The following is a 24199-nucleotide window of genomic DNA, read 5'->3' as shown; positions in this document are numbered from 1 at the left end:
CCAGAGCAGTGCTGGGATTAACCCCCTGCACACCCTGGAGCAGTGCTGGGATTAACCCCTTGCTCACCCCGGAGCAGTGCTGGGATTAACCCCCTGCACACCCCGGAGCAGTGCTGGGATTAACCCCCTGCACACCCCGGAGCAGTGCTGGGATTAACCCCCTGCACACCCCAGAGCAGTGCTGGGATTAACCCCTTGGACACCCCGGAGCAGTGCTGGGATTAACCCCCTGCACACCCCGGAGCAGTGCTGGGATTAACCCCTTGCACACCCCGGCCCTCGGGGCTGTGCAGGGCTTGGATTTTCCCATAGGAAGTGTTCTGTTCCCCGTGACCTCCCTGTCCCCTCCCAGCACAACGCACGTTATTCTTCCCCTGGGAATGCGAGGGGAGAGCAGGACCCTGTTGTTAGAGCCCTTTGTGCAGCAGTTCTCAGCAGGGTGGTTTGTCCTCAGCATGGCTCTTGTTTTCCCACCTCTGCAGTCCTCACAGGCATGTTTCATCCCTGGCCCTCGCTGGGCCAGAACCCCCCCTTGCTGAGGAGAGGGAGAGCTGGGTTCCTGAGGTCTCTCCTCCTCCCCGCTCCCCTTTGCTGCTGCTGGGATTTGGGGGCTCCGTGGCAGCTGACACAGTGAGGGATCCCTTGGTGGGATTTGGGGGCTCCGTGGCAGCTGACACAGTCAGGGATCCCTTGGTGGGATTTGGGGACTCTGTGGCCTCTGACACAGTCAGGGATCCCTTGGTGGGATTTGGGGACTCTGTGGCCTCTGACACAGTCAGGGATCCCTTGGTGGGATTTGGGGGCTCTGTGGCAGCTGACACAGTCAGGGATCCCTTGGTGGGATTTGGGGGCTCCGTGGCAGCTGACACAGTGAGGGATCTCTTGGTGGGATTTGGGAGCTCTGTGGCCTCTGACACAGTGAGGGATCCCTTGGTGGGATTTGGGGGCTCTGTGGCCTCTGACACAGTCAGGGATCCCTTGGTGGGATTTGGGGGCTCTGTGGCAGCTGACACAGTCAGGGATCCCTTGGTGGGATTTGGGGGCTCCGTGGCAGCTGACACAGTCAGGGATCCCTTGGTGGGATTTGGGGGCTCCGTGGCAGCTGACACAGTGAGGGATCTCTTGGTGGGATTTGGGAGCTCTGTGGCCTCTGACACAGTGAGGGATCCCTTGGTGGGATTTGGGGGCTCTGTGGCAGCTGACACAGTCAGGGATCCCTTGGTGGGATTTGGGACCTCCATGGCAGCTGACACAGTCAGGGATCCCTTGGTGGGATTTGGGAGCTCTGTGGCCTCTGACACAGTGAGGGATCTCTTGGTGGGATTTGGGGGCTCTGTGGCAGCTGACAAGGCCGGGGATCCCTCTGAGCACCTCGAGGCCCTGAACCACCTCCAGGAAAGGGCAGGAAAATGCAGGTGTTTTGCTGGTGTGAGTGATCTGACATCTGGCTGTTTGCACCCCCAGGAACACTGATTTCCCATGGTTTTGGGTGTCTGTGGTGCTGAGTTCCAGCATTCCTGTGGAATCACCGTGGTGCTGAGGGCTCAGGAGAGGCTGGAACCATTTGCAGGTCGAGGGGAGGCTGTGGATCAGGGATTCCTCTGCTCTGTGTGTGCTGGAATAGCCTGGGAGTGTGTGCAGCACCTGTAACTCAGTCCCTGGGGCTGTGGGCACATCCTGTGTGCTGGGAAGGAGGTGGCACATGGATATGAGCTTTGTCCTGTTTGACCCTCCATTCCCGGCTCCGGATCCGAGCTGGAGCACACATCTGATGTTCCTCATTCACAGAGTGAATTCCCAGTGCTCTGGCTGATCCTGCTGCTCCCACTTGTCCTGGGGCAGCTCTGGAGGCAGAAGGTTGCTCTGATCCTCAGGAGCTGGTGCTGGATTGCTGGGTGTTGGATGGATGGATGGATGGATGGATGGATGGATCCGTGGCAGTGCCCACAGGAGGGGCAGTCAGTGCTGGGTGTTGGATGGATGGAGGGATGGATGGATGGAGGGATGGATGGAGGGATGGATGGAGGGAGGGATGGAGGGATGGATGGATGGATGGATGGAGGGATGGATGGATGGATGGATGGACCCATGGCAGTGCCCACAGGAGGGGCAGTCAGTGCGGGGGTGTGGGTTGGATGGATGGAGGGATGGATGGATGGAGGGAGGGATGGATGGATGGAGGGATGGATGGATGGAGGGATGGATGGAGGGATGGATGGATGGATCTGTGGCAGTGCCCACAGGAGGGGCAGTCAGTGCTGGGTGTTGGATGGATGGAGGGATGGAGGGATGGATGGATGGATGGATGGAGGGATGGATGGAGGGATGGATGGACCCGTGGCAGTGCCCACAGGAGGGGCAGTCAGTGCTGCTGGTCCCCTGCCCACGTGCTGTGTGAGCACCCCGAGCTGCTCCCTGGGCAGGGACCCACCCAGGGACCTTTATAAATCTGCAGTTTTACTAAACCCTTCCTTCTCTCCCTTTCCCACCTCCCCTGCCCTTCCCAAACACAGCCTTGGCAGGAAAGCTCCTCAGGTCCCCCATCTGCTCCTGGGGGAGAGGCAGGTCAGGCCCTGGATGTTTTGATCCCACTGGGATATTGGTGGGGGGCTTTGAGGGACAGAGGGAACACGTTGTGTCCGTTCCTGCTTTACCAAGCTGGGTAGTAGATGTTGTAGATGGAAAATGCTGGGTTAAAATTCCCATTGGAAGTTTGATTTTAGGCAGCATGATGGAGCAAATTATTGTATGTATTGAAGTACAAGAGAAATTGCTACAGAACAGGGATTTGTTTGTTTTTCCTTATTTCCCCCCCTTCCTCTTCACTAGCCCGGTTGTGTGGTTTTAGGACACCTTTGCCAAGAATTCCGGAATGTTTTGTGGAAGACTGAGGAGTGGAATATAATTAAAACCCCGGGATTCTGTGTACTGTATATGGAGGAGTTTTCTGCCTTTGGTAGTTTTTCCTCAAAGCTCACTGTGGGCTCTGAGCTGCTCCTGGCTGTGGTTCCCTGCTCCCAGTGTGCAGGGAGGCTCCTGGGAAGGCTTTAATAGTCTTTCAGGCAGAAATGTAAAGAATTTGGAACATGTAACTATTGTTGAGTGAGATAAAAGCTTTTGTCTTGGGAAAAGTAGCAAGTTGGAGTTGATTTTTTTTTTCCCCCTACAAGAAGAAATTCTACATCTGTTCCTTGTGCTGGTCAGTCTTGGGTTGTGTGAGAATGTGCAGGAGGGGGGAGCCAGGGGGGTCGGGCTCTGCTCCCAGGGAACAAGGGACAGGAGGAGAGGAAGGCTCAGACTGGACATCAGGAGGAATTTCTCCCTGGAAAGGGTGGTCAGGCCTTGGCAGGGGCTGCCCAGGGAGGTTTGGAGTGCCCAGCCCTGGAGGTGTCCCAGGAAGGCCTGGCTGTGACACTCAGTGCTCTGGGCTGGGGGACAAGGTGGGGATGGGGCACAGGGGGGATCCACGGGCTGGGAGGGCTTTTCCAACCCCAGGGATTGTGGGATTCTGTGGGTGTGTCCCTGTCTTGCACCTGAAGTGAACCAGAAATGCCACCTGTGGTGCTGCAGGGTGGGAACATCCCAATGTCCCTGTGCCTCCAGGCAGACTTTGTCTGGGATTTGTGGTCCTGCCAAAGGGAATGGATTCTCCTCAGCACTTGTCCTGCAGTCAGAGGGTTTGTTTTGAGTTAGATAACATCTGTTTGCAGAAGTGGCTTGGAGCAGGAGCAGTTCCTGCCCTTCACCCTTACAGCTCTGTCGGAGGGTAAAGCCAAGAGAGGTGGCAGAGTTCAGTAGGCAATCCCCAAAACTGTAATAGGGAATCATTAGCTTTGGAATGCTTCATGTTTTCTTACTGGTGCTGCTGTTTCACAGCAGGTGAAGTGAGCAGATACCAAGTTTTCCTCCTTGCAGTCAGTGGGAGTTGTTCCCAGTGTCACGATGCTCCCCAGAGTGGCTGTTGGCAGCTCAGGCTGGGCAAGGAGCCACTACTGATTTATTTTTTTGCCACGGGAGCAGCAAGTCTGTGTTGTTCCCAAGTTCATCATGGAACAGGGATGGTCCAGTCCTGAGAGGGAGGTTGGGTCTGCTCTGTCATTTCATAGAATCACAGAGCTCCAGACTGGTTTGGGTTTCGGGGGGAACCTCAAAGCTCATCTAATTCCAGCCCCTACCACGGGCAGGGACACCTCCCACCAGCCCAGGTTGCTCCAAGCCCCGTCCAACCTGGCCTTGGACACTCCCAGGGATCCAGGGGCAGCCACAGCTTCTCCGGGCAACCTGTGCCAGGGCCTCCCCACCCTCCCAGCCAGCAATTCCTTCCTGAATTCTGAAGATCTTTCTAAAGCAAGCCAGTAATTTATTTTTTTTTCCTCTTTGCTCTCTGTTTCTCTCCCAGCCCCCCCTGCCCCCCAGGCAGGAGTGCTCCATGTGGGAGGTGCTCCCGTGCCCGCCGTGCCCCGGGATGGCAGCGAGGTGACGGGGAGGATGACCCTGACGGAGCGGCTGCGCCTCAGGATCTCGGGGGCCTTCTACAGCCACGGGCTGCTCTGCGCCTCCTACCCCATCCCCATCATCCTCTTCACTGGCCTCTGCATCCTGGCCTGCTGGTGAGTCACACACGGGGGTCTGGGGGGGTCCTGGGCAACGCTCTCCCTTCCAGGAGAGCCAGGAGCTGGGGTTTATTTAAACTCGTGGTGCTGTGTCGTCTCCTTTGGTGGGACAGAGGAAACGACGAGGGTGAAGTGCCTTCATCTGGTTTGAGAAGTAGAAACTAATTGAGTAAGTGTGGTAGTTTGAAACTCCCAAGAATCTAATTTTTAAGTTCAAGCCCTCCCTCCCACAGTTTGCCCCTGTGAGAGGGTTCAGTGATGGTATGGACTTGATATCTTTTTTCCCCCCATGTGAAGAGTTTTCAGACAAAACACAACCATTCGTTATTGGGGGAAAGGGGAAAATATTTACAAAGGTTTATTTACACCTACATATATATTTACATTAAATTAAATTTCTCTTCTTCTTCAAATAAAAGTCCATCACTAAACCCTCTCACAGGGGCAAACTGTGGGAGGGGGGGGCTTGAACTTAAAAATTAGATTCTTGGGAGTTTCAAACCACCACAGTAAGTGAGCTAAAGCAGTAAATGAGATACAAGCAGGCACCTGGTGGTGGCCCCCAAAGCCATGAATTAAAAATGGGGAGAAGGAAAGCTGATCTTTCTCTGCACACCTGCCTGCCCTGCTCTCCCTGGGCTTTGCACTCCTGTTTCACCCTCGGCACACACGTGGACCCTCCCTGGGATCCAAGCTGCAGCAGGATAGGATCTCTCTCAGGAACGTCCCAGGGGCTCGGAATCGTTTCAGTGGGGCTGAGCAAACCTTTGTGCTCGGCTCTGTGCACACCTGTGTGTATATCCAGAGTCCGTCTTTGAGTTTTCAATTCCGTTTTGGTCAAAACACTGCTGCTGTGATGATTTTCCTCCTCTGCTTTTGGAAGAGCTGCCCCTGTGCTGCCACAGCTGCAGGTTTTCCTTTGGGCTGGGATGGTGCCAGGGCTGCTCTCACATCACTTAAAGGATTATCAGAGGGACTGCTTCCAGGTGTTGAACCCCCCTGAGGTGGCTTCTCCTGCCTGGGGCCCTTTGTGGTTGTGAGCAGCAGTCAGGGTGTTGCTTCCTGATTTTTCACTGCTCCGCAGGAATCCTTGGAACTGTCAGGGACAGTTTTATTCTCAGATCTCTTGCTCTGTGGAACATGAAGCTTCTACAAGGCCCAAGCAACTGGATCCTACCTTTTCTTTATCTTGGATAAGGTTCCAAGTACCAGCTCTGGTGGCATTTTTTCACCTGAAAGCTGCAGCCAGCAAGGCCAAACCAGAGTTCCACCTGTGTCCTGAGTCACAGTTCCACCTCATTCCTGCTTGGGAATGACTTCCCAGAGCTGCTCCTGGCCTCAGGCTCTGCTTTTCAGCTCTCCCAGGTGCTCCTGCCCGGGGTGGATTCAGGAATGCAGGACAACTGCTGCAGTAGGGAATGTTCACCCACACATGTTGTGTTTTGGGAGGGGTCAAAACAAAACCTCCATGCTTATTCCTCTTCCTTAATTCAGGATTTCCCAGACAGGGGGAAATCTGAGGGGGGTCACCAGCAGCTGTCCTTGTTCTTGGGAACCTCGAGCCCACTGGGTCAGGCCTTGTACCTGCCCTGGCATTGTTCAGAGCAGGGAATTGAGGTGTTCCCACCACATCCTGAGGCTCCAGGTGGTCTGTGGTAACTGTGGGTTTTGGCAGTGTCTGCATTCCCAAGTGCCAATAGTTGAGGGTTCTGCAGTGCCTGGTTACCTCCAGGCTGCAGAAACTCGTCCAAGACACCATCAGGCGTGAAGGGAAGAGTCTGTTTTCTTTGACAAGCTCCAGGAGCTCGTTAGCAAAGCAGATAATGACCCTGGGAGAGACGGGGGTTAAACACACGGGGACACCCCTGGAGAGCAAGAGAACCTCGGCAAAAAACGGGAGTGTGGCTGAAGTGCTCCCTCTTCAGAAGCCATTTCTGGGGGGTGTTTCAGTTCCTGCTCTGCTCTGCATTAACTGCTGGTGGCTGGGTGTTAATTCTGGCTGGAGAAGTGGCTTTGCTAATTAGGTCAGACCTGTTCTGGAGCGGGGCCCTTCTACCCCTGAGCACGTCAGTGTGGTGAGAGCCAGCTCTGGCAGGAGCCAGCTCTGGCAGGAGCCAGCTCTGGCAGGAGTCAGCTCTGGCAGGAGTCAGCTCTGGCAGGAGCCAGCTCTGGCAGGCTGTCTCTGCACAGCTCACTGAAATGGGTGTGGGAAGCTGAGTTTGGGGTTGAGGTCTTCAAGTCTTCCTCTTAGGGTGGATGGTGCCACAAACTTCATCTGTCTCCTGTAGCTGCACCTATTTCCTGTATCAGGAAGAGATTCCTGGCTGGGAGGGTGGGCAGACCCTGGCACAGGCTGCCCAGAGAAGCTGTGGCTGCCCCTGGATCCCTGGAAGTGTCCCAGGGTGCTGTTACTTTATCAAGGTGTTTGGAGCGTGCCCTTTCCCCCCACCCCTCCTTCCTTCCACTTGCTGTGGTGTTTCCAAGCTGAGAAGGGAAGTGGTGCTGAAGGGAGCACAGATCCACGCTTCTGAGGGATTTGGGAAGAACTCTTCTCTTGGCCAGGTAGCTTTGCAGCTGCAGTCCACATATTGTTGATCTCTTTAAAGCGAGAAATAGAACTGATTATGTCCCGTTGCAACCAGGCTGCGTCCCAAGGGAGTTGGATTTCTCCTTGGTGTCCTCTGTGATTGGGGCATTTTCTGGCCAGGGCTCAATCCAGGGGCTGCTCTCTGCATCCAGCACTTGCAGAACATCCCTGGCAGTCCGAGGTGCCTCCCTCCTGTTTGCTGGGTGTGGGATGATCCCCTGTGTGTGGGCTTGGCTCCGTGCCTGGGTGGACACTGATCCCTGGGCAGGGGGGTTCCCAAGGGAGCTGTGGGATGGGCACCCCCAGGGCAGCTCTGTTGGCCTGAACAGGGCCTCTCTGGTGGCCATACAGTGTCACATCTGTGCTTGCCTCGTGCTGGGGACCCAGCACTGGTCCTTGGCATGGATTTACTGCTGGGATTGGATGATTTGTGCTCCTGGGAAATGCTGTGTTTTCCTGGGATGGATCTCACTGATTCACCTCGGCCACCCCTCTGCAAAAATGGGTGAGAAACGAGCTGGAATCGGGAGAAAGAAGCTGGCAGGGGAAGATCAAGGCCCAGCTTTGGAACAGAAGCTCCTTTTGGCAGCGTTGCTGTGCAGCCTGGCTGGTCAGAGCCCCCAGCACAGAGCAGGGAACACAAAATCATGGAATCACTGAATCCTGAAGGTTGGAAAAGCCCTCTCAGACCGTCGAGTCCAACCATGCCCCAGCACTGCCAAGGCCACCACTAACCCATGTCCCCAAGTGCCACATCCACAGGGCTTTGAAATCCCTCCAGGGATGGGACTCCACCCCTGCCCTGGGCAGCTGTGCCAGGGCTGGGCAGCTGTTTCAGGGAAGAAATTTCCCCAATATCCAACCTGAGCCTCCCCTGGCACAGCCTGAGGCCGTTCCCTCTCCTCCTGTCCCTGTTCCCTGGGAGCAGAGCCCGACCCCCCCGGCTCCCCCCTCCTGTCAGGGAGCTGGAGGGAGCAACAAGGCCTAAGCCTGACCTTGGGCAGGTCTTTCTAAAGAGGAAAGAAGATACCCAGTGATCCAGGGGGCTCATCCTGACTTCTGTGAACAGGCAAGGAGCTGGAAACATCCTCAGAATTGCTGAGAAGGTCCGTCCCTGTCCCCGGAGACGTGGGTGGGAAGAGAAGGGAAGAGAGCAAAAGGGATCTGTTCTTTATTCCTCAGCCTGAAATGTGGTTAGTAAAGACATTCCAGCAAACAGGAGTGGATCTTGCATCCTGAATTCCTCAAAGGGATAGAGGTGAACCAGTCCTCTTGATCCTTCTGGGATCAAGGAGAGCTTGTGGAATTCTGCTGCAGAGGAAATGATCTCAGTTGTTGTTTTCCTCCCCCTCACCTCAGTCAAACCCGACCACCCTCGTGTGCAGAGAAGGTTTTTAGAAGCTGAAATAACTCCCGTGGTCCAGAATAAATCCCCTGTATCCAGGTTCAGTTCTGGGCTCAGGGTGACAGCAGTGACATGCAGGGGTTCCTCCTGCCTGGGGAGGGCAGAGTGAGGGTCACCTGGCACAGTCACCACAGAGGCTGTTCTGGTGTGGAACGTGTTTGTCTTCAGCCTTGGAGGGGACCCTGTTTTTAATGTCACTGATAGACAAGACATGATGGCTCTGGGTTTGACAATAAAGTAATATCCAAAGCACAAATTCCTGCGACTCACTCTTACTCTGTAGTCTGAAAATCCCAGTCAGTCTCCACTTCAGAGGGAAGGTTTTTTTGTTTTACTCTAAATCCTTTGTAGGTGACACTTATTTTCCTCATCCCCTTTGCACGGATCTGCTTTGGGATCTGCCTTTTTTCCCTAAAATGGGAGTGCCTCTGACCCTGTGTGACAGCAGTGGTTCCTCCTGCCAGCCCAGGGTGATGCCTCTAAATGTGGCCATCAGGGTGAATTTGAGATGCCTTTCTTCTTCTCTGAAGAACAGCTCCTGGGTGCAGTGGAGTTGAACATGAGCCAGGAGCCTGTGCAGCAGGTTCAGGGGAGTTAAACAGCTCAGGCTCTGCAGGTGTTTGTTGTTTGACTGAAAAGGGAAGTTCTGCTCCTAAAGAACTGCAGAACTGGCTGGACCCAGAGCCCCTGGGGGACGTGGTGTATATTTATTTATTTATTTATTGCTGGAAGAACATTTCACTCTCACAGTTTTGCACCGTTTGGGGAACCAGAGGAGCTGAGTTGCCCTCAGACTCCTCATGTTCTGGATCCCCTCAGAACAGTCTCCCCTGGGATTTCCTGATGCTGCTGGAGCAGGGGGGGTGTGATGAGGCCTCTGTTCTGCTGCACAGGAAAGGGGAGTTCTCCTTTCCCAGGGCAGAGTTCTGGGGCCCTGTCAGTGGGAAACGGGGCAAAGCCACCGTCACTTATTCAGAAACAGGGCCTGTTGATGCACCTGCCAAGGCTGGAAAGGAGCTGTTGCTGCCAGATATTGACGTTCCCAAGCCTCTGGCAGAGGGAATGTTACCAGATTCCCCCTCTCCTCAGCAGTGGGATTCCAGGCTGGGCTGTCCCTGTGAGAGCTGAGGCTGCAGACAGGCCCACAGCTTGTCCTGCAGTGAGCCAGCAGAGCTGGGAGCTGCTTTAATTCCATGTATTCCCTGGGACCTGGCAGCCCCCTGCTCCCCTCCATCCTCCCTGTCTGCTCTGGGTGCTGGAGCTCTGGGAAGGAGGAACATGCCAGTGTGGGGTTTCCTGGGGCTCACCTGGCCCTGCTCCATCCTGGCCCCCTGAGCCCTCCTGGGAATGTGTAAAGGAGCTGGAGGAGCGTTTTTGCTCAGACCTGCCTTGTGCTTGGTGACTAAAATGCACTCTCACTTCAGTTCACCAATTCCAGCTTGTTCCATGAGCCGTTTGTCCTTTATGATGGGTTTTCCAAAGGGTTTCAGGTGCACGGTGACATGAGCATCTGAAAGGAGCTTTTCTCAAACCCAGAACTTCTTCCTGAGCTTCCCTGTCATCTCTGTTAGATCCCAGAGTCCCAGAATGGTTGGAGTTGGAAGGGACTTCAGGAGATCAGCTGGTCCAACTCCCAAATCCTAAGAACAGGAATCCCAATAACTGAGCTCTCCTGGGATCTGTGCCATGAGTAGTCCAGGTGTTGCAGTAAGGGCTGTAGTGGCTACACACAACTGTGTACAGACAACAGGGGCTGGTTTAACCTTCAGTTCAAATCTTTTAGACGTGGGTTTCCTGTGGGTCATTTCTCTGAAAATGGGGATTATAATAAAAAACAGGTTCAGCTTTTTCTTTGTCCACGTGCCCAACAACACGCTGGGATGTCCTGTCCTGGCATCGAAATCATTTAGGGAAAAAATCATTCCCCCTCAGCCTGGTCAGTCCCTGTGCTTTGTTTTATCCCTTGATTTGATTTTGGTATTTTATTATTCCTTTTTCTCTTCCCTCCCGTTCCATAAGGAAATGATAATAAGTAGATGTTGTGTTTCTGTCAGACTAATAAAAAGCAAATCTGACAAGCTTTGCCCCTGATTTCATTGGGGTTTTTTGGCTGTTTGTTGTTCACTCTGAGGCCTCGTTGCTTGTTCCTCCCTGGCCTCTGATGATCCAAACTGAGCCCTGATGAAGTGGGCAGAGCATTGCATGAAAACAATTCCAAGGCCTTTATATTTGTTCTGGAAATACTGCCAGAAAATTCACCTATAAACAGGAAAATGTATCAGGAGTTGTAAGGCCACGAAAAGACCCAGGTTGTTCTCTGGTTCCTTTCAGTGCTGACAGTCCCAGCCCATCGATAGGTATTGGGAGTATTGGCAGCTCTGCTTGTCCCACCACTTCACTCCTGATTTGCTTTTAACCACTTTTGAGAACCTCTGGAGTTACAAAACCCGTTCTAAACTCTCTGAAACACCGGTTTCTCAACTTCTGAGTAGTTTCAAGCCTTTGTTGTGGGACAGCTGCTCAACCGAAGGTTAGGGGGCAAAGGAGCAAGAAGATCAGTATTTTTAGCTGTTTCTCGTTGCTGCCTTTAAAAGTGCTTTGAGGACAAATGAAATTAGTGACAAGTTTTGGAAATGTTTTCAATCCAAGTGAGGAAAATGAGAGGATTATAAAGGGTTTGGGGCAGGGAGGCGGCCCCTGGAAAGCGCTGAATGTCTTGGGTTTGTGCAGGATTTGCAATAACTGAGCCATGGCCACGCTCAGTGTTTTTAGCACGACTAACTTTGAGGTGGTGGAGGAATTTGTCTTATTCCTCTTCCAGGACTTTTAGTCATCCCTTTCCAATGGGGAAGGACTCCTGTGTTGGGACAGGACACCGCTCAGTTCCCGTGAAACCTTAACCCTCTCGCCCTGTGCCCTGTCCCGCACAGCTGGGCCTGCACTGGCGTGGGCCCGCTCGTGTTTTGGGCTCTTCTGTCTCACAGAGTCCCTCCAAAGCCCCAACTCTGCCGTGTCCTGCTCTCTCCCCAGTTACCCGCTGCTGAAGCTGCCGCTGCCGGGGACGGGCCCGGTGGAGTTCAGCACCCCGGTGAAGGATTACGCTCCCCCCGCGCCCGGCCCGGCCCCACACGGGGACCCGGCCGAGAGACCCGACTGGGTGAGTGCTGGGGCTGGGGGAACGGCCCTACTGGGCTGCTGGGGCCTCACTGGGAGCAGCTCTGGGGCTGGGGGAACAGCCCTGCTGTGCTCCCTGAGCCTCACTGGGAGCAGTGCTGGGGCTGGGGGAACAGCCCTGCTGTGCTCCCTGAGCCTCACTGGGAGCAGTGCTGGGGCTGAGGGGAACGGCCCTGCTGTGCTATTTGAGCCTCACTGGGAGCAGTTCTGGGGCTGGGGGAATGGCCCTGCTGTGCTCCCTGAGCCTCACTGGGAGCAGTTCTGGGGCTGGGGGGGGAACAGCCCTGCTGGGCTATTTGAGCCTCACTGGGAGCAGTTCTGGGGCTGAGGGGAACGGCCCTGCTGTGCTATTTGAGCCTCACTGGGAGCAGTTCTGTGGCCCAGGGAGGCTGTGCTGCCCCGTCCCTGGAGTGTCCAAGGGAGCGGCCTGGCAGTGACTCCGTGAGGAACCTGCTGGTTGCTGCTCGTGTGTCCTCTGCCACTGTGAGGGACAGGGCGGGTTCACACGGAATCACAGAGCCACTGAGGCTGGAAAAGACCTCCAAGATCATCCAGTCCCACCCACCAGCACAGGCTGGGGGGATCTGCAGCACCGTGAGGTGTCTGTGAGAGGCAGTGAGTCCCTGCTCCTGCCTGCCCTTCAGGGACCAACTCCAGCAGGAATGGCAGCCCCTGCCTCCCACAGAGGTGCCCCAGGCTGCTGCCAGAACCATCAGTGGCATTTTGCCTCTTGGTGAACCCCCCTTTTTGTTCCTGCTCTGTTGGTCCTGTGACGTTCCACCTCTGCTTAGGGAAGGGCAAACAGAGCCTGGCACAGCCCTTCCCGAGAGGTGCCAGGCTGTGCCTGGTCCTGCTGGGAGCTTCCCCGTGCCCGGGAGCCTCACCGTGCCCCTGTCCCCCCGCAGTACGTGGGTGCTCCCGTGGCCTACATCCAGCAGATCTTTGTGAAAGCCACCGTGTCCCCGTGGCAGAAGAACTTCCTGGCCGTGGATGTGTTCCGGGCCCCGCTGTCCCGCGTCTTCCAGCTGGTGGAGGAGATCAGGAACCACGCCCTGAGGGACAGGTAAGGCCCGGGGACCCACCTGGCTGTAAACCACTGCCTCTGGGTCCAAGGGTGAGCTTCGAGTTGGTGACACTCAAAATTAAAGGAAAATGAGGGATCAGTGCTGACAAGGGATGTGGGATCCATCCTCACACAGAACAGTTCCCATTTGTGCCAGAGAACTTCCCTGTCCTCTGGATAAGTCACTGATAATCCTCAGGAATCTTCTGGTCACAGTCTGGATGGGGCCTCCAAGGTGATACCTGTTAGAGCCATTTCAGTGTCACAGAATTCCTTCATAACCAACCAGGTGTGAATCACAGGGAGCTCCTGTGCCCCTGCCGTGCTCCTGGGAATTCCAGGTGGGCAGGAACCTTCTCCTGACTCTCCCTTCAGCTGTTATTAGGACCAGTTTGTACCTGCTTGGTTTTATCCTGTCACAGCAGGATGTTTATCCTACAACAGTGATTTTCCTCTGCTTCCAGACAATTCCAGGGAGAACTCCCACTCCCCACTCCCTACCTGTGGCTGTAAAGCCAAACATAAAACTCCTGGCTCACTGGTGAGATGCTCAGTATTCCATGTGCCATCCTGGGCCCTCCCCTTGGCACTGCTGCTGTGGCATTCCTGGAGGTGGGAGAGCAGAGCCGTGCACGGATTCAGGGTCTCACTTGTGTGGTATTTCCCTTTCCTGATCACACAGGGAGATCACAGGGCCCTTTTTCCCATTAGGAGGGGATTTATCACCACCCCTGTGTCCCTCTGTCCCTTCCAGCCCACCAGGTCCCACCTCACAGCAGGAACTATTTAAAGAAAGGGGATTAAATTTGTCCCAGCCCTCACATCCTCCACTCCAGAGCCTCTGTTCCTTTTCTGAATCCACAGTGTTCCTGGATTTTGTGTCATTGGCAGACGTCCCTGGGTCTTATCACAACTTACTAATAAAAATACATAATAATCACAGAATCCTGGAATGGTTTGGGTTGGAAGGGACCTGAGAGCCCATCCAGTGCCACCCCTGCCATGGGCAGGGACACCTTCCACTGTCCCAGGCTGCTCCAAGCCCCGTCCAACCTGGCCTTGGACACTTCCAGGGATCCAGGGGCAGCCACAGCTCCTCTGGGCAACCTGTTGCATCCCTGGTTCTGTGACCTGCCTGTGAGAGATCCCACTTGTTTCCCTCAGCACTGGGGGCTCCCCTTCCAGCAGCTCTGTGACATTTTCCTGTTAACCTGGTTCTTCCTGCACCACAATTTTATGTCTCTCCTGTGAGTTAAAGCATTTTCTGTGTGGTGCTGCATCCAAAGCTTTGGGGCCCAAGGAGATGGGACCTGCTCTGCTTCCCCCAGCCAAGGAGTCAGGAACTTAAAGGACAGACCCCTCGTGTTCTCTCCTGGCAAGCCAAGAATGCCTTTTATGCACAATAAATTACCCTGGTGGGTTTGGTTTTCCTTTTAATAAGTTTTCCATCGAGATCCACTGTTTTGTCTGAGAGTTCCAGTTTTCATGGGGTCCCTGGCCAAGCTCCTGCCTGGGTTTGCTGTCAAAGGCCAGAGAGGCTTCCCAGAGTGTCCTTTGGTGCTCGGTGAGGATGGGGGTGCTGAGAACAGCCCAGATGGGGGGGAGTGGTGATATTGGAGCCCTTGATCATCCCCCAGCTGTCCAGCCAGGAGCTTCCTTCATTCTTTGTCCTCCAACTGTCACAGTCAGGGAGGATTCACTGCCCCACCTCCTTTGCTTCATTTCTGAGGGTCCCCCTGGCTCTCTGCCTCAGGATGTGCCCGGTGTGACCCATCCCTTGCCCCCAGCTGCTGCTCTGGGGGTCATTCTTTAGCAGTGCCATTTTTACTGTGAAACACAGATTCACTTTTTCCTCTCCCCTGCCAACTCCCCCAGCCTTGGCCTGACCTTCTGTCCGTGTGCCCAGCCCATCTGCCCCATTATCCTATGGGTGAGAATCTGTTCCCAAGTCCAAGGCAGAAACAACTTGCTGCCAGAACTGTGTCGTCCCCTCCTTATCTCCCTTTGTTCTCCTTGTATTTCCATTATCTCCCCTTGGCATTGCCCTTGATGAGCAGTGGTGCAACATGGAGGCAAAATTATTACTTTTATTATTATTATTATTATTATTATTACCAGAAGAAAACCACCTCAATATTTCGACCTAAACCCTGGGGTAAGGTCACCATTTCAGTGGTGGGCTCTGACACTTGAGGAAACATCTGATTTTGAGATAAATTCTGAAAGTCATTGTGAAGTTCTTGTTGTAGGTTGCTTTTGTCCCTATCAAAGTTGAGCACAGTGGATTTCCTTGATTTACAAACAGGCCTCTTTTTATCTTCTGTTTTATATTCTTTTATCTATCTTCTGTTTTATATGTTTTCATGTTGAAGCCCAGAAGGAGCTGTGGTTGCTGAGTGTGACTGGGCAGGAACACACCGTGGGTGTGTTTTCCTCAGCCCAAGGTGGCTGAGCTTTGAGCTCTCCCCCTGTAAAACCAGGAGTGACCTGGCATTTGTGGTGTGCCCAGTTCCTGGGCTTTGGTGTCACTCTGCACCCACAGCATCCCTGCAGGGACACTCTGTGGTGTCACATTAAAAGGGGCAGAAAAAAATCTCCATATCTTGGTTTTCAGCCTTCTCTCAGTTTCTGGGAATGTCTCCCCAGGTGCTGGGCTTTTCCAGGAAGCCATCAGGAGGGTTTTCCCTTCTTTTCTGTGGCCTTATCTATCACCTTACAGTTCCCACCCCGTGGCTACAGCCACTCACACTGCACACTATTCAGTTAGAGTTGTGTGATGTGATTTTGCACCCTGGGCATTGCCCAGTGTCAGTGCAGGGAACTCATGGGCTGGTTGGTCCATGATGACCCAAACTTTAATATAAACACAATCACTAGGATGAGAAGCAAGGAGGTCAATGCCAACGGTGTAATAACAGGATGAAGCATTTGATGGCAGATCCTGGCAGCTGCAGGGGCCCACCCAGACAGGGTGTCTCACCCAGACAGGGTGTCTCACCCAGACAGGGTGTCTCACCCAGACAGGGTGTCTCACCAGGGGTGTTCCCCCTCCTTTTGCACTCCTTTTGTCACACAGGATATTTCTTCTACATTGTGATAGGCAGTAATTAGCTTTTTGTCCATTTTCTTGAGCACCTTTTAGTAATTGTCTCGAGTCCTCATCTTGCAGCAGTCCCTTTCACTGGTGTGAAATTCATGCTCGTGGGGGTAGGCTGTAAATCCTGAATTAGAATATAAATAGATTCTAAAAACTGATAGCAATTAAAATTGCGTTTTGTAACGTTAACAAAATTACAAACACGAGCATTAGAGCCATTACTTGTATCTGCAAAGACATTATCTACAAGCACTGAATTACACAAAGTTTTATGGAAGCATATTTTTTATTAATATATATGAGCACTGTTTTTTAAATTTTCATTAGGATAAATTTTAATTTGCCCTAATAATTTTAACTTAAATTATAGACATTTTGTTCAGTGTCTGGACAGATGTCTGGGGCTTTAATGGTGTTACCTTCACAAACAAATCCTTGTTGCCCTCGTACAGGACATATATTAGCATTAACAGTTTGTTATTTATTTTCATATTTTCAGGTCCATCCTCTGCTGTAGAGGGCAGAGCACAGTCCTGTGTGATTTGCTTTTCAGGCAGTGGTTGGGTGTGTTCCATGTCCCAAAGCCCTGTGTTGCTGCTGGGCTCAGAGGTCAGGCTGCCTGGGTACCACCAGCATTCCATTTTCTGTCTGAATCACTTGGATTATTCCAAATCACCTGCTGAGTTTGGTTGGGTGAGGTGGTTTTTCCTTCCCCTTTCCTTTGTGAAGGCAGTTGTTACTGGCTGTACTCCTGGTACATCTGAGAGCCAGAGGGGTGTTTGTCTGGATGCTGCCAAGTGCATCTGTGAGCAGCTGATGGTCTTTGGTTCATTTTTTTAACCAGTTCTCTCTCATTTTGGTAACAGGTTTGTTAAAGGCCATCGATTAGTTCCCAAAGTTAAAAGGGAAAGTGGCAGAGGGTTGTTTTGATTTCCTGAGGTCAGTGTGATTGCACCGGTTTGGTGACTGATACATGGCTATTTGAGAGCTGCCAGTGCTGTTCTCGGGATGTTACCTGCCCCCACACGAGGCTGGCAGGGGTGGGGAGCGAGCTGGCTCATTGTGGAGAGATTACTTTGCACCAGCAGCTTCACTCACCTGGGGACTGAAGGCCCAGGCTCTGTTTAAAGCTATAGTTTAAAGTTATGTCAGTATTCGTGCTTAAAAAGCAGGCATATATTTGTTTTTCTTTTGTGGTATAGTTTACAACGTGTAAGAGTGTTCTTGTGCATTTAGAGCATCATTTTTAATTTAGCATCCTAGTGAGATGATGTTTCTGTTAATTCCTTTTAGGGACAGAAAGAGTGGATTTCCACTCTTCTTTGTGATGCTCCATTTCTGGTTATAAAAAGCAGCTGAAGCATAAGTATACTTAGAAGTACACGTTTTTTATTTATGACCACCCTGTCACACAGGAATTTTATAAAATTAAATGATAGTTTTATACCTTGTTTCTGTTATAAACAAGATGCAAGCACAGGTTGTGTTAAAATAAACTTGGTTTTCCCTTTTTTTTTTTTTTTCCAGCGGATAAATTGCTCTTATCACATTCTGTTAACAATGATTGATTAGCATAGGTAACAGAAAGTGAGGTAAAATAAAAAGTACTTAGGAGAATATAAGTATTTTCTTTTTTAAAAAAATTAGTTATAGGTTTTTTTATATTTTATTTGCAGGTCATATTTGCATTCTATAGTTGTCTTTCCTTTTGGTTAAGGAAGGAAGAAGAAAAAACGTAGTTACCTGAGGAAGAATTGGAAAGGTTAACACATATTTACAAAATTTCATATATGCATAAATCTTGGTGTCTACTTCCAAGTTATATTTGGTTGAATTTTTAAATTTTTAATTGATTGAAATAAAGTTGTATATATTGATAAGGTAAAAGGTTTTTCCACACTATTGTTTTATTTAATAAAGACAAAAGAAAAGACAAAGTGAACTTATTAAAATTTAAACTAATAACACATAAAATGGTTTGGTTTATATAACTTGGTTATTAATAGTTGGTCTTCCAACAAGTGGCTCTCGATGAAAACACGAACACATTACGAGAACTAATAAACTAATAATCTAAATAATTATTAGATGTTTCATCAGGCTCAGGCGGTTCTGACTCGCTCGTAGCTTGTGCCTGTAAAAAGATGAGGTGAAAGTTCGGCCTACTACAAATGAACCACTAAAAAACCCCGAGAAAATAATGTATGGAGTGTTGGCTTGGTTTCTGTGCATGTGCCACCAGGTAAAAGAGTTCCGGGGCAGTTTGCTGGCAGTGTCTTCAGTCATGGGGGGGTTGCATTCCTGGAGAAAGAGGGAAAGGGAAAACCCCAAGCCCGGAGGGGTTTCTCTTCCAGGTGAACACTCAGCGAGTTGTTCAGCACAGTCAGACACTTTTATTTCGTGGTAGGTGACAACCAGCTGGGTACAGGAACAGAGAGGGGGTGTGAGGTCACCCAGCTGTGCTGAGTGCCCTTCCTGCTTTTTGAGGGTATTCCTGGGAAAGGGAAAACAGAAATAGGCTGGTCAGAAAGAGGGCTTTGAGATCCGAACAAAATCCCAGCTGCTGCTTCCCGAAGAGTTTGCCACTTGGATTTTACAGCTTGTGCCCAGGTTTGGGGGTGGATCTCCCCTGGGATCAGAGGGAGATCCTTGTAAAAACCTTGTAAAAACCTTGTAAAGTCCCTGTTTGAGCCGGGTTGCCTTTAGGGTTTTTTGCAGCTCTGCCTCTGTCCCGGGAGCCGGGAGTTCCCTTTAGAGAGAGCACTTGCTCGGTTCACTCCAGTGCCTGCAGCGTCTCAGCAGCCCATCTCAGCAGCTGCTCAGCATCCCGCTGCACCGGTACGGGCTGGATTCCAGCCTCCCCTGATTCGGGGTCACATTTGGAGAGTTTAATCAAAACATCAGGGTGCATTTTTCTGCAGCGAAAGGGAACCCCCGGGTTTCTCTTTGCAGTTTTTCCCAGACAGGAGAATTCCCCAAGCCCGAGTGAGCGATGACCCCTCTCTCTTTGGGAACACCTGAGGGGCTGCTGTGTTTGAGGGGCCCGCTGTGTTTTAGGGCCCGCTGTGTTTTAGGGCCCGCTGTGTTTTAGGGGCCTGCTGTGTTTTAGGGGCCCGCTGTGTTTTAGGGCCTGCTGTGTTTTAGGGCCCGCTGTGTTTTAGGGCCGCTGTGTTTTAGGGCCCGCTGTGTTTTAGGGCCCGCTGTGTTTTAGGGCCCGCTGTGTTTGAGGGGCCCGCTGTGTTTTAGGGATCCGCTGTGTTTGAGGGGCCCACTGTGTTTTAGGACCCGCTGTGTTTTAGGGCCGCTGTGTTTTAGGGCCCGCTGTGTTTTAGGGGCCCGCTGTGTTTTAGGGATCCGCTGTGTTTGAGGGGCCCACTGTGTTTTAGGACCCGCTGTGTTTTAGGGCCGCTGTGTTTTAGGGCCCGCTGTGTTTGAGGGGCCCGCTGTGTTTTAGGACCCGCTGTGTTTGAGGGGCCCGCTGTGTTTTAGGGGCCCGCTGTGTTTTAGGGCCCGCTGTGTTTGAGGGGCCCGCTGTGGTTTAGGGACCCGCTGTGTTTTAGGACCGCTGTGGTTTAGGGCCCGCTGTGTTTTAGGACCGCTGTGTTTTAGGGGCCCGCCGTGTTTTAGGGGCCCGCCGTGTTTTAGGGCCCACTGTGTTTGAGGGGCCCGCTGTGTTTGAGGGGCCCGCTGTGTTTTAGGGATCCGCTGTGTTTGAGGGGCCCGCTGTGGTTTAGGGCCCGCTGTGTTTTAGGGCCCGCCGTGTTTTAGGGCCCGCTGTGTTTGAGGGGCCCGCTGTGTTTGAGGGGCCCGCTGTGTTTTAGGGGCCCGCTGTGTTTTAGGGATCCGCTGTGTTTTAGGGCCCGCTGTGTTTTAGGGACCCGCTGTGTTTGAGGGGCCCGCTGTGTTTTAGGGGCCCGCTGTGTTTTAGGGCCTGCTGTGTTTGAGGGGCCCGCTGTGGTTTAGGGGCCCGCTGTGTTTTAGGACCGCTGTGTTTTAGGGCCCGCTGTGTTTGAGGGGCCCGCTGTGTTTGAGGGGCCCGCTGTGTTTTAGGGGCCCGCTGTGTTTTAGGGCCCGCTGTGTTTTAGGGACCCGCCGTGTTTTAGGGCCCGCTGTGTTTTAGCTGTTGAGTTGCTGCAGAAACGCCTTGGCAGAGAAGTGCCTGCAGCGAAGAGTCGGCAGGAATTGTTTCCCGAGTTCTGTCGGTGGGTTTTAGTCGCCTGGCAGACCCTGCCCTCAGTGAGTTTAACACCCGGCAGTTGTTTCGTTAATGTACAGTCGTTTAACAGCAGCAGGTTTTGTTCTTTTTAAGCGTTTAACACCTCATTTACCTGCAGCTCCTTTTGTTCCCAGCCTGGGAAGTGGAAACTTGAGGTTGTTCATTTCAGTTCTAAACAACTTGTTTTTAGCCACCAGTTCAGAAACTGGAGTTTTCCGGTTTTCTCCCGTTTCCCTCTTACAGGATGACGATAACTTTGATACTTTACTGTCTGATTTCAAACCCACATATCCAACATCACCGATCAGTTTAGAAGCAGGTGAATCTTTAGATTTTTGTTGTGCACCAAACACACTTGGAATTGTAATTCCAGTTCCTCTGTATTTTGCATTTTTGCCACCTCTGTTGGAGAGCAGGAATCATCGTGCAGAACAGCAATTCTAACCTTCATTAGAAATAGAGTTTTCTGTGGTTTTGTCACAGCAAATATACCCTTTCCAGATTCCCATAGCTGGATGAGTTATTGACTTTTGGGGCTGTTTGACTCCAACAGTTTGTTTTTCTGGCAGTGGTTTCTCTTTGTGGTTTGCAGGAAGAGTTTTAAGGTGGTTCAAGCATTTCAGAACTTTTCCTTTAGCTTTTTTAAGCATTTCAGTGCACTCTTGCTCCACTTGGGAAGAGGTAAATTTGCATTTTTGCTGAAGAATATTCCTGACACCCCACCTTCCTGGTACCATTTTCTGTCACCTTAAAAGGGGCAGAAAAGAAGAATTTTCTGTCCAGCCTGTATTAATTTATCAGTGTCTGTCAGTGTCCCCCAGGAGATCAAAGCCTTTTAATGTCCAGAACATTCTGCTGTTGTCTCACCTTCACTTAACAGATTCCCCAGAGGACAGGAATTATTGGTACCTTTTATGTAAGGACTGCAGCAAAAGTGGTCAGAAAACCCCTCAGCAGGTTCCTCCTATGAGTTATTTCAGCACCTGAAAAGGGACTCACTCGAACAATTCATGAAATAACACCTTTATTTATACAAATTTGTGACAGTTTGTGGGGTTTGCTGTGTCTGGAGTAGGGTCTAACTGCAAAAAACCCACACTCAAACTGTGTAGTGATAATAATAACAGTAATGCAAAGCGTAGGCTCACACACTCAAGCAAAAGCAACTTACAGAGAAGTAAAACAACTGACACGGAATAAGTAAAGCAAAAAACTGACGTGCACACCATAGAGCAAAAACAACTTACAACGAAGTAATCAGGAAAAATTTTGAAGTGCTGTGGAGCAAAAGCAAAATGAGTGTCTGTGTATAAGGAATAGCTTTTGCTCGGGTCCAATCTCTTTTTATACTTTTCTCTTCAGGCAGTTGGAGTGGCTGCAGTCAGTAAACTAATTTTGGGCTGATAGACAGATGAAATAGGCCCAAGGGTCCAGTTCCTGGGGGGTTATCTCTGTTTCTTCCTTTTAATCCTTTTATCAGTTTCTGGGAATGTCTCCCAGTGCTGGGGTTTTCCAGGAAACCATCAGGAGGGTTTCTTTTCTTCTTTTGTGTGGCCTTATCTGTCACCTTACACATGGTCAGCTGGCTCTTCCTGGAGCTACCAGAGGCATCCCTGCATCAATCCCTTGAAATTGTTCTTCCTAAAGCTTTTGTCCCTACAAACACCCTCTTTGTGGGTGTATTTTCCAGTCTTGTCTTTTGGTAGCTGCGACTTCTCCAGGTGTCCTGCCATACAGCCCCTGGATACAGGTTCTGGAGGGAGCCCTCACAAAGACAAATCATCATGGATTGATTTCTGTGTTTGCTCTTTGTAGTTATAGAAACAATCTCCTCTGGAACCACCTTCCTGTGACCAGCAAGGACTGGTCTCTGTTCTTCACTTGGCCTCTGCTCAATACACCTTTCCTGGGCAGATCCCACCAGTTTCTGTGTCCCAAGGAGGGAATTGTCTCTTCTGGACCAGCAGCTCCTCCTTGTCTGTCCAACAGCTGGTTCTGTCACTGACCCTTCACACCAGGGCCTTCTGTAACCCCAGGCTGAGTTTTGCTTGGATCAGTGGTTGATAAGGATTCTGTCACTGTGGTAAAGGAAGTCTGGGAGCAAACACAGGTTCCAGTTCATACCAGTTACAGCTCTGTGGATTTCTGAAGCCCTAAGGTTCAGAAGTTCTCCTTTCCACACAAAGCAGGGGAGCTGGGAGGACACCACAGCCAGGTGAGACTTTGAATCCTTGGAAGGTTTTAGAGCACTCTGGGCACCTCAGAGGATCCACTTCAGGAGGGCTGGCCAGGATTCCTGTAACACATCCCGTTCTGTGTGTGGAGAGAGGTGTGCAGAGGGGTTTGGGGACTTGGAAGAAGAATTCCAGGGAGACAGTTTCTCTGTTGAGTGGAGAATGTGCAAGTGGGAATCGCGTCACTGAGGATGGGTGAGCAGTGAGAGCTGTGTGGGCAGGCAGCACCCAGAGGAGTGAGGGTGGAGTTCTGGAGCCTGTGCCTAGTTCCAGGGAGAAGCAGGCTCCTGGTCCTCAGCTGTGAGGAAGAAGAGCAGCGACACAGTGAGGAAGGTGCTGGAATGTCCATCTCGGCGGCTTTGCCTTTCCTTAGGGAGAGTTAAACACACACAGGGCAGTTTGGGTCCCACTCCCCCGTGTTTGCCTTTCAGTTCTGGAGTCAGGAGCTTGGAGGAGCTTTGCCTGCAGGTCACAGATCTCCTGCCTGGCCTCAGGAAGCTGCGGAACCTGCTCCCGGAGCACGGCTGCCTGTTGCTGTCTCCAGGGAACTTCTGGCAGAACGACCGGGAGCGCTTCAATGCCGACCCAGACATCTTCAAAACCATCCACCAGCATGAGCCAAAGACCTTGCAGACGTCAGCCACTCTCAAAGGTGAGGTGCTGCAGTGCCACAGGAGCTGTGAGAGTTGCCCACGGATTCCATTGTTATTCCATCCTCACTAATTCCAGCGTCTGGATTGCTCCAAGTCCCGCATTTTGTCACTCACAGCAGCTGAAAGGAAGGTGCCCAATCTGTGACAGCTCTTATTTTATATCTGTGTTTGAGCTCAGAATGTGGAAGATGAATAAATTCACTCAGTCAGGCTCCTTTCTGCAGGTAAAAATAGCAGCTGTTTTGTTCCTCTCACTCCACCCAAGCTCCAGCCTGGCTTTTCCCTCTGTCACACTCCCCGTTGTCAGGGATAAATGAGCATTCATCCTGCTCCCCTGGGCCTTCACTGATGGTTCCCTGCACACAGCCCGAGCTGACAATGGAGATCAGAAACGTATTTTTCCTCTCTTAATTAAAAAAACCAACCTTCTGACCATGTGTGGGATCATTAGAGGTTCCATAATGCCAGAGGAAATGGTGTATTAAATGCTGTTTCAGTCCTTTGGTTTTAAAGGAACTTTGTACCCGTCAGGAAGTGTAAAATGTATGATGGGACGTGTCTGAAAAGGGAGCTGTAACCCTGAAGTAAGTTTGCTTTAAAGGCTATTTTTGAGCATCCAGAGTGTGAGCACACTGAGGATGGAGCACCTGGAGCCTGTGTGGGAGCTCACTTGCAAATGAAATAGAGGGAGAATCATGGAATCAGAGAATTGTTGGGGCTGGAAAAGCCCTCTGAGACCACCAAGCCCAACCATTCCCCCAGCACTGCCAGGGCCACCACTGACCATGTCCCCAAGTGCCACATCCCCGGGGCTTTGAAATCCCTCCAGGGATGGGGACTCCACCCTGTCCAGCCCCTCAAATGTCCTGTGCCTGGGGACCCAACACTGCCCCGGGACTGGAGGTGGGGCCTCAGCAGTGCTGACACAATATCTGTGATGCAGATATTGTGATACACAATACCTGACACAATATCTGTGATGCTCCATCCCCACTCCCTGCACCGGGTGTTGCCCCCCATCCGTTGGTGTCCCCGAGCACCGGGAAGTGCTTCCATAGGAGCAGCCACCGCTGTTCTTCACCAGGCACACCCGTGTGCCCTCTCCTCGTGCCCTGCTGTCCCCTGCCGTGCTGTGCCCTGACTGCTGTCCCTGTGTC

The 24199-nt window shown here is 51.8% G+C and overlaps 1 protein-coding gene across 2 annotated transcripts in view; it reads left to right on the top strand.

The window, feature by feature from the left end:
* Positions 1-24199, top strand: part of LOC113982917 (SREBF chaperone) — a 50639-nt gene that overhangs the window by 7983 nt on the left and 18457 nt on the right. For both annotated transcript variants that reach the window (XM_039387345.1, XM_039387344.1), the window contains exons 2-5: positions 4400-4610; positions 11636-11762; positions 12685-12842; positions 22821-23041. In XM_039387345.1, coding sequence (XP_039243279.1) covers positions 4489-4610; positions 11636-11762; positions 12685-12842; positions 22821-23041 — 628 coding nt within the window. In that variant the 5' untranslated portion in view covers positions 4400-4488. The remainder of the gene's footprint in view (positions 1-4399; positions 4611-11635; positions 11763-12684; positions 12843-22820; positions 23042-24199) is intronic.

The sequence above is a fragment of the Pipra filicauda genome, unplaced genomic scaffold, assembly GCF_003945595.2.
Source record: "Pipra filicauda isolate LSUMZ 115617 unplaced genomic scaffold, ASM394559v2 scaffold556_size476704_pilon, whole genome shotgun sequence".
Classification (NCBI taxonomy): Eukaryota; Metazoa; Chordata; class Aves; order Passeriformes; family Pipridae; genus Pipra; species Pipra filicauda.
This window is presented reverse-complemented; position numbering and strand designations above follow the sequence as displayed.